General features: G+C 39.3%; 1 protein-coding gene across 4 annotated transcripts in view; it reads left to right on the top strand.

Moving 5' to 3' along the window:
- The window catches only part of LOC126325807 (clavesin-2-like), a 142,863-nt gene that overhangs the window by 105,765 nt on the left and 22,648 nt on the right, over window positions 1–14,450 (top strand). For 3 of the 4 annotated variants that reach the window (XM_049995296.1, XM_049995305.1, XM_049995313.1), the window contains one exon: window positions 10,129–10,220. The exons of the other annotated variant lie outside the window; for it this stretch is intronic. In XM_049995296.1, coding sequence (XP_049851253.1) covers window positions 10,129–10,220 — 92 coding nt within the window. The remainder of the gene's footprint in view (window positions 1–10,128; window positions 10,221–14,450) is intronic. 4 annotated transcript variants of the gene reach the window in all.

Raw genomic sequence — 14,450 nt, 5'->3', positions numbered from 1 at the left:
TCTCATTGCCTGAAGGCCATCCCCACCAAAAACATGTGATCCTCAAGCTTTACAGATGTGATTTGATTAATTAGATTACTTTCCCACACTGAACTAATGCATTACTACAACGCTTAAACAAAGGAAAAGTTATAAACATTTAGTCACACTCAGAGCATTCCCTACAATCATAAATAAAGGTTTTCCATTAATAAATAAGCTAGAATTCTTGCACAGGTATGCTCATGATAAATGGCAACAAATTGTTGTTAAATATTGTTTAAGCAATTATTTATGCCTGCTAGACATCTTTCAGCACTTTTTAATGGTGGTGTCCTCTAAAACATGTGACTGGCCACTTTTAAATTAGCACAGTTTTGTAATAACACTTGGAATCAGCATTTAAATAAAGTTACTGGCAAAATAGTAAACTGTTCATTAAATACAAACGGAATGGATAGTGTCTTGAAAGGAGGATATAAGATGAACATCAACAAAAGCAAAACGAGGATAATGGAATGTAGTTGAGTTAAGTCAGGTGATGCTGAGGGAATTAGATTAGGAAATGAGACACTTAAAGTAGTTAAGGAGTTTTGCTATTTGGAGAGCAAAATAACTGATGACGGTCGAAGTAGAGAGGATATGAAATGTAGACTGGCAATGGCAAGGAAAGTGTTTCTGAAGAAGAGAAATTTGTTAACATCGAGTATAGATTTAAGTGTCAGGAAGTCGCTTCTGAAAGTATTTGTATGTAGTGTAGCCATGTATGGAAGTGAAACATGGACGATAAATAGTTTGGACAAGAAGAGAATAGAAGCTTTTGAAAGGTGGTGCTACAGAAGAATGCTGAAGATTAGATGGGTAGATTACATAAGTAATGAGGAAGCATTGAATAGGATTGAGGAGAAGAGAAGTTTGTGGCACAACTTGACCAGAAGAAGGGATCGGTTGGTAGTACATGTTCTGAGGCATCAAGGGATCACCAATTTAGTATTGGAGGGCAGTGTGGAGGGTAAAAATCGTAGAGGGAGACCAAGAGATGCATACACTAAGCAGATTCAGAAGGATGTGGGTTGCAGTAGGTACTGGGAGATGAAGAAGCTCACACAAGATAGAGTAGCATGGAGAGCTGCATCAAACCAGTCTCAGGACTGAAGACCACAACAACAACAAAATACAAACACAAATATGCCAAAATCCGAGGTATTCATGCTGAATTCATTTGCTGTGTAAATGTGGAGAAGACAATGTTTTGACAAACATCTACATAATGAAAAAGAGATAATAGATGCCATAAATCAAGAAATAAAAAAGATACAAATTATATAGATTTCAGAGATGATAGCTATAGTGCAGTGCTATCATCTGAGAAACTGCTGAAATCACATGAAGCAATTAAAAGTTGTCAGTACACAGGTTCATTGTGTAAAGGTTTGAATTCACTGTGGGATATTAAAGTCTGTTGTTTTAAAGATACTGAAATGTTGTTATATCATTGTCTGTGCCTTATTTTTCTGAGATCACAGATGTATTCAGATTCACTTTAATGTGTAACTATGACTTATTATCAAAGTTCAGAGAGCTGTAGCTTAACTATCTATAATATTGTCTGACAGTCCGCCATTTCCTGGAGTATTGTCTGTTGTACAAAGGGCATGCTGTGACAGCTGTCCAACTTCCCATTGTTCAGATTTACCCATTTCCTGTGACGCTGCTCATCTTTGCGTATGGCTGGCCAGAAACTGTCAGCAAGCCAGGCTGTCCGTGGTGCACCATGAGCCCTAGGCCTGCCAGCGTTTAGCTGTGCAAATTCTTCTTTCCTCATACCAGTACTGGGCAGCTAATTAGCTCATCTAAATACATGTAATTTTATGATGATCACTAATGGTATGTGCCATAGATTGCATCTCATGGACAGACCACTGGTTCGCAACATACCTTTATGCTACCAAGTTCAATAATATTAAGGCTGTGGCACAGGAACTGTTAAATGCAGGTACAGTACACCCCTCTGATAGCACCCGGTTGTACCCTATTCACTTTTTGCCAAAAAAGACTGTTCTTTCCACCTCTGCAGGGACTTCCAGAAACTGAACACTTGTACTTCTTTGGACAATTACCCTATTCCCCACATTTAGGACTTGGCCAACCAGCTTCACAGCATGCAAGTCTTCAGCATGACTGACTGGTGCAAAGGATACCATCAGATTCCAACTTTTAAGAATGACATTCCAAAAACAGCGATCACTACCCCTTTGGACTGTTCAAATGCTGCTTCATGCCATATGATCTAAAAATTGCAGCACAAACTTGGCAGCATTTTGTTGACTCTATACTGGTTTTGTTTTGCATACGTCAACGACATCCTCATCTTTTCTTCCTCCATTGAGAAACATAAATGTCTTCTTCAACAGGTCCTATAGGCCTTTCTGACCACGGTGTGGAAATTGACCACAAAAATCACAACTTCGATGCTCTTACATCCCATTTCTTGTTAATTCTGCATTCTGTCTCATCTGAGGGTATCTGCCCAATGTCTGATTGCATTGATCTAATCAATAATCTCCCTATCCTGAAACCTATCAAGAACTGAGATGGTTTCCCAGGGTGGTGAACTTTTTTTGACATCATATTCCCCATGCCATCTCTTTTCAGGCCTCTGTAAACCCATGCTTTGGCTAGAGAAAACACTTCTGGGCCTTATAAGGTTCACTGGTCTGAAGATATTAATTTCTCTTTCCATGATCTCAAGACGGCCATTACAAATGCAACCACGTTGGCACATCCCATCACTGATGCTCACCTGTCCATCACTACTGATGTGAATGAAACCCCCATCAGAGTTGCCTTACAGCAACAAGTCAGTGATCCCTCTCACCCTTTGCATTTCTTCTCCAAAAAAATTCCAGTCTGTCAGCCTTCGACAGGAAGCATCTGGCCATTTATGAGGCTACACATTACTTCTGAGCGGACTCTGAGGGACAAGAAGTCCTTGTTTTTACCGACCACTGATTGCTGACTAATGCCCTTGACAACCTCTAGCCTGGTGTATATCCTTGCTGCTTTGGCCATATGGACCTAGTATGTCAATATATGACTGATATCTGTTACATTAAAGGGCCCGGTAATATCATGGTACTCTGCATGTCGTGTGGGTATGCTGTCTCTTCCTGTCATTGACAGACTACATGATGTATATGTACCGTATTTACTCGAATCTAAGTGCACTCGAATCTAAGCCGCACCGGAAAAATGAGACTTGAAATCAAGAAAAAAATATTTTTCTGAATCTCAGCCGCACCTGAAATTTGAGACTCGAAATTCAAGGGGAGAGAAAAGTTTTAGGCCGCGCCTCCAAATCGAAACAAAGTTGGTCCATTGTAATATGAGAGACAATTTAGGTCGAATGAATGATGATACAGCTACAGTAGTTTGGTTCGAGTCATAAACTCAGCAGTTAAGCTTTACCAGGTAGCCATTGCTGTGCGTCAGGCACTCTGTCCGTATTTATACGGGTACCCTTCCTTTTCCACGTGCTTAGTTTGCTTTGAATCGATTGCTTATTTTTCTTTGATCTGATAAGTGCCGTTCTCTTTGTTGTAGATGTTTACGTCACTCAGCTGAAAATGGATTACTGTACTGTGCATTGTTTGTCGCATTCTGATAATGAGTGTTTACGGCCTGTCGCCGCTCGCGGCACGGCTTACTTTTGTGTGCGCTTCCGCTGCTTACAACAAAAAAGGACAGGAATTGTTTCATTAGCAAAACCATGACAAGAGACTGCTATTTGTTGTTACTTACACTGCTGCTTTCTATGATAATGATCAACAAAAACCAAATAATAGACTGCGTATGATAGATGAGAGTTTAGCGAAAATTTTTCTCCGTTTGAAAATCTTTGCAGACGCCTCTTTAGTACATTACGTTCTGCACAGAAATTAGAGTCATCTTAGATTTAAAAATCTAGTCAGTTGCCGTGCTTCATTTCTGACTGTATCACTATTAGGCATAAGAATAATACCAGTATAAACAAGACATGATATTTATATTCTTCCGCGTTTGCTGTTGTCTCACTCTAGTTTCGTAGTTTATTAGGCAGACAGGATTTAAATGAGATAGCAGCAAACACGAAAGAATACATGGCAAAAAGTTTATATTCGTATTATTCTTATGGTGAAGAGAATTCTGCATGTGATTTACAATTCATAAAAGTTCCTATTAGCAACCATCTCTTCTCACAGGTAGGAAAAAATTCAGAACGTAGAGTTGGCCATATTGACAAACATCCCAGTCTTGCCAGTCGGATTTTTGTAGTAAATTGAAATGCTGCTACATTCAAAGATGAACAATACGGAATTTTTATTTACTTCGTTGGATAATGTTTTTTTTTTTTTTTTTTTATACCGACGCAGTGGTTTTGGCGCCAGTATTTATCTTTGTGCCTGCAAAGCATGCCTGTGTAGTGCTACATACAGGGTGGTCAGAAAATATGTGAAATAACTGTAGGGATGTTACAGGGCAGGTTGTACTGAGACATAAATGTTAAGAAAGAAATTCGATACGTAGCGCTGTTTCCGAGTTATTTAGCATTGAAGTTAGTCAATCAGATCATCGCGCGCGTAAATTCAAGTTTCAACTAATGAGACAAAGCACTCGTTGGGCAACACCGCCCCTGGCAGGCTGCTTGAATGCAAGCGCGCGACGCCCCGATTGGCTAAATTCTATGCTAAATAACTCGGAAACGGAGCAACGTATCGAATTTCTTTCTTAACATTTATGTCTCAGTACAACCTGCCCTTTAACATCCCTACAAGCATTTCACACATTCTGACCATCCTGTGTATTTGACGGCAGAAGTTAGTTGTGGCGGCTCCTACCAACATTTTTCGGAACTTCCGCCTACTTTGCACTCGATTCTAAGCCACAGGCGGTTTTTTGGATTACAAAAACTGGAAAAAAAGTGCGGCTTAGATTCGAGTAAATACGGTGTGCTGTCTCTTCTGTCATTGACCTGAATGTACTCATGAGACAACAGCTTCTGGATGCAGATGTGCAGGTCTCGGTCAACAACCCTTCATCGTCCCTGATCATACAGTCCTGTCATCTACCTGGCTCAACATCTCCAATCTTTTATGATGTTTTCATGGGTACTCCCAGATCTCTGGTTCCAATATCTCTTTGCTTTCAAGTTTTTTTTGACATTACATAACCTAGCCCACCCTGGCATTACAGCTACTGTTAGGTTGGCCATGGAGCATTTCATGTGGTGGTGCTTGAACGACGACTACCATGCTTGGTCTCAGGGCTGCCTCTCTTTGCAACTATAGCAAAACTGGTTGGCATGCTAGTTTGACATCCTAAGGGCTTATTTCATCGTGTTCATCTCAATCTCATTAGGTCTTTACCCCATTCAGGTGGTTGTCGGTACATACTATCCATTAATTATTGCAGCACCAGGTGGGTCAAAGCAGTTGCTTTATCTGATATTATTGCTGAATCTGTAGCACAAATTTTGGTCAGTGACTGGCTCACACGCTTCGGGTGCCCCTCCTCCATCACCTCCAACCAGGGTAGCAATTTGAGAAATCACTTTTCACTAAACTGTGCAATGTGTGTGTCTCTAACAAATTCCACACTAAGGCACATCATCATCAGAGTAATAGCTCGGTGGAGTGTTGGATCAGGACTTTAAGAACTGCTCTTATGTGCCAGAATGCCTTCTGGTCAGAGGCTGCACCATGGGCCACACTGCTTTCAAAGATGATCTACATGCATCTTTGGCCAAGATCTTGTACAGTGAACCTCTTGTTCTTCCAGCCAAGTTTGCTGAGGACGATGCTCCTCCTTCTTTGATTGAGCTGCCTACCTTTGTCTAGCATCTATGCTCACACATGGCCCACATAAGACTGGCACCTCCTTGTTGTCACTCTATGCCTTGAGTGTTCCTATGCAAAGAGTTGCCACATTGTGAGTACATGATGCTTCAAGACAATTCTCTTCAGCCTGCCCTTTGGCCCCTATATTCAGTTCCCTGTAAGGTCATTGCCTGTTCTGTGAATGCTGCTGACATTTGTCTCTAAGGCAAGCACTATGTGGCATCACTTGACCATGTGAAACCAGGATGGATCTTGAACAATTCCATTCCCTTCCCTTCACCTTCTACTCAGCCTTTGTCCAGTGTGGACTTCCTATCCCATTATATCACCCAACAGACACCATGTGCTTTCCCTCGCAGTGATTCATGTTCACCCATTTTGATGAGGAAACCGACTCAATTCTTATCTCCTTGTCTGTGACTACTGCCATGCCTCAGGAACTGTCACCCTCTTCTGCCCACTTGGGGAGAATGAGGTTTGTTGTTGACATTTCAATGTATCCCATCAATGATCTCTCTGTTAACTGTGAGATGGGCTGCTGATTGTCCTCCTTACTCACCTGCTTTCTGTGGAGAATCCTCCCACCACTCCTATAGCGCTACATTGCACGTTCCACACTCCATCTGACCCAGATGAAGACACTATCCCTGCATTCATCAACACAGACAGATGCCTTACCATAATCAACCAACTCCATTATGAACAAACATTATGTCCATCACCAGAGTGGCTCATCCCGTACGTCCTCATTGATGACTCTGCAATTTTGACACTCCTTCGTCCTTCCCATGCTCTGCACTGCTGGGTATGTGTGTGTGTGGGGGGGGGGGGGGGGGTGCTCTGTAGCAACTATCTATATTTGATTGTCATTGTGGAAAATAAAGTGTCATACACTTACTACTTGTATTTTGTGGTTACTATTAATCTCTCATACACAGATTGACAAATTTATTACAACAGGCATTAATTGTCAAAAATGTGGCAGTAGTGTAGTATTATAATTTGGGATTTATTTATTTACTTGTATATTGGAGGCTACATAATACTGATATGGTGCCATGCAGTTTAGTCAAATGAAAATAAAACAAGAATTTTGCATTTAAGTGTTGCATAAACAATAGAATGAATTTCTTTCAAATTGAGTCTTACATCAGGAAACATATAATGATTGGAATGTTTTCAAAGCATGCTTAATAAGTTTAATTTCAATTGACATCTGTAGCTAACTTCAATACTTGTGCTGTGATTAATATTATCAAAATTGTCTCCAGTAACAAAATTATCATATAACACAGTCTGAAAAGGAGAAGTTATGGCAGTTGCCCATTGACCACTTCAGGTATCATGCCCTCAGATCATGGTTACTTTCACGTTACTTTTCTTTATCAGTTTCATTAATCATAGTCAACTATTGAGCAAAGCCCTCCATTTTGTTCACAATCTTTAACCCAATATCTTGACTTCTTTGGAGATGGTAGCATTTCTTCCATTTCATTTATTATTGCATTGCATTTGATTTGATGTAATGTACTCCCATCATTGCTGCCTGGTTTTTCACCTCTAATATGCATCATTGCTAATGCCTAAAGGGTATGGCAGAAACATTCTCAAGACTTCTTGTGCAGTCATTTGTTTACCCATCATTTTAAGTTGTCTCAATGTATCTCCTTAAAGGAAGGTTCTGGTTTGACAGCCAGTTGATTAGATCATCATTTGAGCTTGAACACCAGCTCATATAGAACAAGGATGGGAGACAAAGAAATCAAAAAATTAGATGGCCAGATAGGGATTAGAAAACTGCTTCTTCTGAATGTGAGTTCAACACCTTAACTAATGCTCCACCTCACGATGTGAATTCATTCCAGGAACTCCACCCACATTCATCATCTAATCATCCTTGCTGGTAACATTAAAAAGATCACACTTGTCAGTTTATAGATTTATGACTCTCTACCAAACCATAGGTATTTCTGGGTGACTATATGTACCTTACAACAGTCAACAGCTATTATGAAAGGGCCACCTGTTAATTGGTATAATTCCACAAAAAAGTTGCACTCTAAAAAGTTATTGTAAGGATATAAAAGTTTTGCAACTTGTCCACCTTTTGTGACAGTGCTTTTTGAGCATCCACATTTTGGAATTATTTCTTATTAAAATACAGTCAAGAAATTACAAAGAGAACCATCCTGGCCGTCCCATTGTAGCAGGCTTCAAAGCCCCAACAGAACGTATCTCAGCTCTGGTAGACCAACACCTCCAACCTATCACCTGCAGACTCCCATCCTACATCAAGGACACAAACCACTTCCTAGAACGCCTCAAATCCATTCCCACTCCTCTCCCACCTGAAACCTTTCTTGTCACCATAGATGCTACATCCCTTTACACAAACATCCCACACACCCATGGTCTCTCTGCCCTTGAGCACTACCTCTCCCAACGCCCACCCGAAGATCTTCCAAAAACCTCGTTCCTTATCACACTTACCAACTTCATCCTCACCCATAATTACTTCACTTTTGAAGGCCAGACCTACAAACAAATCAGGGGAACTGCCATGGGAACCAGGATGGCTCCATCCTATGCCAACCTCTTCATGGGCCGCATGGAGGAGGCTTTCCTGAAGACCCAACAGCTGCTTCCCCTGGCCTGGTATAGGTTTATAGATGACATCTTTGTGGTCTGGACTCATGGTGAAGAAACACTCCTTAATTTTCTCCATAACCTCAACTCCTTTTCGAATCTGAATTTCACCTGGTCCTTCTCCAAAACCAAAGCCATCTTCCTGGATGTTGACCTTCATCTTGTTGAAGCTCACATCCACACCTCTGTCCATATCAAACCCACCAACAAACAACAGTACCTTCACTTTGATAGCTGCCATCCATTCCACATCAAACGCTCCCTTCCCTACAGCCTAGGTATTCGTGGCAAACGTATCTGCTCCAGTGACGAATCCCTCAACAATTACACCAATAACCTGACCAGTGCTTTCCTCTCCCGCAACTATCCTGCAGACCTTGTCCACAAACAGATCTCCCGAGCAATACATTCCTCCCCGTCCAACAACAATATTCCTACCCTCAGACCACACAGAAGCATCCCCCTTGTCACCCAATATTATCCTGGCCTCGAATACATCAATAAATTACTCCGCCAGGGATATGACTTTCTCAAGTCAACCCCTGAAATGAGATCATCCCTTGACAAAATTCTCCCCACACCACCCAGAGTTGCCTTTCGTTGTCCCCCTAACCTCCGTAACATCCTTGTTAAACCCTGCAATATTCCCAGACTACCTTCTTTACCCAGCGGTTCCTACCCCTGTAACCGACCCCGCTGCAAAACCTGCCCCATGCATCCCCCCACAACCACCTACTCCAGCCCCGCTACTAGGAAAACATACACAATTCAAGGCAGGGCCACGTGTGAGACTACACATGTCATTTATCAGCTGACATGCCTGCACTGCACAGCCTTTTACATCGGTATGACAACAACTAAACTGGCTGAGCGCATGAACGGACACAGACGAACTGTCCGCCTAGGAGATGTCCAATACCCAGTAGCGGAGCATGCCCTCCAGCATAATTCTAGGGACCTAGGAACCTGCTACACTGTATGTGCCATTTGGCTTCTCCCACCCAACACCAGTCCCTCTGAACTGCGGAGATGGGAACTTGCGCTCCAGCACATCCTTTCATCCCGCCATCCCCCTGGACTAAACCTACGTTAAACAACCTCACTCCCATTTACTTTTCAGTCTTCTCCTCTTTCCCTTTCCTCTTTAGCCATTCATGCATCTTTACATCCTACATCTTTATACTATATACCTCTTTACTTCTGTATGCATCCTCTTTGGTTTGAAGCTGGCACAGTACCTGCAGTAGAATATCTTTGGCTTCCCTCTGACAACCATGCCTCCATCCTTGCTACCTTCCCTGTTTTCCTTTCCCTGTTGCTTCATAACCTGGGTTGTGAGTAACTAAATCCACTTTCCCTTCTTCCCTTTCTTTCCCCTCTCTCCTCCCTGATGAAGGAACATTTATTCCGAAAGCTAGGAGCTTAAATTTTCGGTTGTTTTTTGTGTTTCTATCGGCTGTACTGAGCTGAGGTAAGTACTGGCCAGCCCCTCTATCTCTTTGTTAGTAATTGTTTCACATCTTTATATGAGATTTTCCATTAATTAGTTAAATTACAAAGTTCTTCTTTTGAATGGTTACAACTACATGATGAAAATATTTTTTAAAAAATGTTTGGTGATTTTCAGGCGAAAAAGGGCTCTATTCAAGAACTGATGACACATTCCTCTTAGCTTTTTTAAGAGCGAGGAAACACAATGTGAATGAAGCCTTCAGACTGGTAAGATTGTGAAACTGTATAGACATTTGTTTTACCTGTATGCATAGGTACATATGAGACGGTGGACAAAAATATGGAAACACTAAAAACACAACACATTAACATGCCTAACATGGTGTTAGAAAACCACTGGGATTCAAAACAGCTCCCAGTCATCTTGAATAGATAAATACAAATCCTGTATGTTTTACAAGGGTATTTTACACCTTTCTTCCTGCAAAATAATAGCAAGTTCTAGTTAATTAGTTAGTTACATGTTCTGTGAATCATTTTTGTGATAAATTGTTATGATGTGGAATCAGTCATTTCACATTCATGCTGCAAACTAATTTTTAATATTGCTCCATGCTGAACATTAAAAAGTCTTCTTTATAAATTAGTAATTCCTACTCATCATCTTCTATGAAATGCAAAGTATGGATACAAAATGTAACATATTTCTATTAAAACTGATACAACATTTTGATACTGCCTTCCCTCTAAAAATGGTAAATATCAGAACTAGTGCAAGAGGCAATGGCTAGATTACTAAAGGAATTAGAACTTCTTGCCAGAGGTAAAGAAAACACCAAACCTGCAAGGGAAATAATCTCGCAGCATATATGCACTTTCACAACAAAATATAAACAAAAATTTTACAAAACGTCATGTTGTTGTTGTTGTTGTTGTTGTTGTTGTTGTTGTGGTCATCAGTCCTGAGACTGGTTTCATGCAGCTCTCCATGCTACTCTATCCTGTGCCAGCTTCTTCATCTGCAACTTACATCCTTCTAAATCTGATCTGCTTAGTGTATTCATCTCTTGGGCTCCATCTACGATTTTTACCCTCCACACTGCCCTCCAATGCTAAATTGGTGATTCCTTGATGCCTCAGAACATGTCCTACCAACCGATCCCTTCTTCTGGTCAAGTTGTGCCACAAGCTCCTCTTCTCCCCAGTCCTATTCAATACCTCCTCATTAGTTATGTGATCTACCCATCTAATCTTCAGCATTCTTCTGTAGCACCACATTTCAAAAGCTTCTATTCTCTTCTTGTCCAAACTATTTATCGTCCATGTTTCACTTCCATACATGGCTACACTCCATACAAATACTTTCAGAAATGACTTCCTGATGCTTAAGTCTATACTCGATGTTAACAAATTTCTCTTCTTCAGAAATGCTTTCCTTGCCATTGCCAGTCTACATTTTATATCCTCTCTGCTTCGACCATCATCAGTTATTTTGCTCCCCAAATAGCAAAATTCCTTTACTACTTTAAGTGTCTCATTTCCTAATCTAATTCCCCCAGCATCACCCGACTTAATTCGACTACATTCCATTATCCTCGTTTTGCTTTTGTTGATGTTCATCTCATATCCTCCTTTCAAGGCACTGTCCATTCCATTCAACTGCTCTTCCAAGTTCTTTGCTGTCTCTGACTGAATTACAATGTCATCGGCGAACCTCAAAGTCAAAGGTCATAAAACAGGCAAAAAGAATGCACAGTGATAGGTATAGAATTTTTTTAAAAATCTACAAATAAAATTAAAGCTATTGTTACATTACAATTAAAAGATTACAGAACCAACTGAAATAGCAAATGTATTCAACAGTTGCTTCACTGTAGTAACTGAGAATTTAACAAAAACTAGTTTTGTTGGAAATCGGCAGAAAACAAGATAATCAGCTGTAAACTAATCAATGTTTGCAGATCATGAAGGCACGGAGGAAATAGTCAGTGGTGTTAAAGATCTAAAAACAACATACTCAGCAGGAATTGATAACATACACAGTAGAATCTTACCAGGTACTGCTGCAAAACGTTATTGACCTCCTCTTTCATATATGTAACTTCTCATTAGAGATGAGCATCTTCCCTGATTAGCTAAAAATATTCTAAGTTTTTCTGATATTCAATGCTTGTAATAAATGTATTGTGCCAAATTACTGACACATTACATTAACATGCTGTTTTTTAAAAGTATTGGATACAGTAATGTATAATAAGTTAATAACGATTATAAATAAAAATGGAACTTTAGCTAGTTCTCAACATGTTTTCCAATGTAAGAAATCAACTAAGACAACAATCCATGAATATATAACTGCTGTTTTAAAAGCTGTCGAAGAAAAACAGCAACTTTCAGGTATATTTTTAGATTTATAAAGTTTTCAACACGGTAAACCACAGAACTCTTCTAAACAAGTTAGAGTACTATGCATTAGGGGATTAGTAAATGAATGGATCTGTTCATTTCTCAGTGACCACAAGCAAAAAGTGTGTCTTAGACATGTAAATGAAAAAATACAAATAGTCTCAGAATACCTGTCAGAAGAAAACCCAATCACCTTAGAAGAACACCGAATCACCTGTAGGGTACCTCAGGAAGCAATAAAGGGACCTCTTCTCTTGCTGATATATATCACTGATCTAGATATACATGATGGGTCACGACACACAACAGTACTAGAGAAAGCAGCAAAAAAATGATGATATCCAACATGAAGTAAACTCTGTTACAAATCAATGAAGTAAAGGATAAGCAACAAATCATCTTATAGTAAACAAAATGAAAACAATAGGATTTAATTTCCATAACAGTCAAAACATCATCTTGGAAAATCTAGGTTGGAATGTAACAATGTTATGAAAAGGATAGTTGCTACTCACTATACAGGGGAGATGCTGAGTCATAGACAGGCACAACAAAAAGACTGTTGGACAGTTAGCTTCAAGGCCTTTGTCAAAAATAGCATACACACACACCACTATATGGTGATTGGTGATTAGCAACTAACCTTTTCATAACATTAAAACAGACAGCATGGTCAACCAACAATCTATTGTGACTAAAGAAGAGACAAAATGTTTGGCATTTAAATTCAAAGTGGCCTAAAACAAGACAAACATATTGAAAACATTAATGCCAAGTTGAGTACTGGCTGCCATTTTAAGGGCTCTATAATGATGCATAAATGAACACTCTCAAGTAATTGCCTGTTACACATATTTTAATGCTCATCTAAAATGCAAACTCATATTCTGGGGAAACTCACGAGCAGCTTTGAGGACCTGCGGAATCCAAAAAGGGTCAATAGGATTATTACAGGGAACTGAGATAGACATGTAAGCCAATATTTAAAACATGAAAGTGCTACCTCTGTCATAATGTGTACTCTTGGCTCACTAATATATATTTTTATAAAATGTAATTGGAAATGATCATGTATTACAAAAATATGTGAATGACGTTATCATAACACTAAATTAAAATGTAACTTGCATTTACTACCAGTCAATCAAATAGAAAAATTCAATAAGTTGCCAAATGATATAAAATGTATACCAAAAGCTAATGCTTTTGAAAGATTCGTTAAAGAATATCTGTAGTATCACTGTTTCTATTCATTAATTGAGTACTTGAAGTACAATAAAGGATAGATCTGTAACTTTTGTAACACACAACAATTAGAACTATATATAATCTTGAAAACTGTTCTCTGTAATGACTACAGTTAAACTCAGTATCATCATGTTCATTTTACTACATATGATCAAAAGACTAAATAAAATAAGTACACAAATAAAAGTACACATTACTGTGATATAAATTATTCTACAGAATGGAAGGAGTTGTTAAGAACAAACTTTTTCAGTTTGTTTTAAAATTTTACTTTGGTGTCTATCAGGCAGTTTATGTTGCTGAGTAAGTTATCAGATATTTTACTCATGGCATTGTGTGCCCCTTTTTTGCCAAAGGCGGCATTAATGTGGAGTAATAAATGTCATTTTTCCTTCTGGCTTTGCTGTTATGTACGTCATTGCTCCATTTGAACAACAAAATTCATGAGAGAATAAATACATTGTGAAGCAATTGTCAGAATGCCCAGCTCCTTAAACACATTTCTACAGGATGATCGTGGGTAAAGACCATATCTCATTCTTACAGCAAGTGTTTGGTTAATATAGACTTTCCTAAAGATGAGTTTCCCTAGAACGTTATTTGATATGGCATTATTGAATGAAAATATGTAAAATATGTCACCTTCCTGATTTGTCTCTCTCCAAGATTTGCCGTGATTTTAAGTGCAAATGTGGCTGAAATAAGTTGTTTGAAGAGTTCTGAAATGTCCTTTTTCCAGTTTAAATTCTCATCACTATGGATACTCAAAAATTTTGATGTTTCCATGCTAGTTATTATTTTCTCAGAATGTGTTACACTTATATTTGGTGTAGTACCCCTAGA

The sequence above is a fragment of the Schistocerca gregaria genome, chromosome 2, assembly GCF_023897955.1.
Source record: "Schistocerca gregaria isolate iqSchGreg1 chromosome 2, iqSchGreg1.2, whole genome shotgun sequence".
Taxonomy (NCBI): Eukaryota; Metazoa; Arthropoda; class Insecta; order Orthoptera; family Acrididae; genus Schistocerca; species Schistocerca gregaria.
This window is presented reverse-complemented; position numbering and strand designations above follow the sequence as displayed.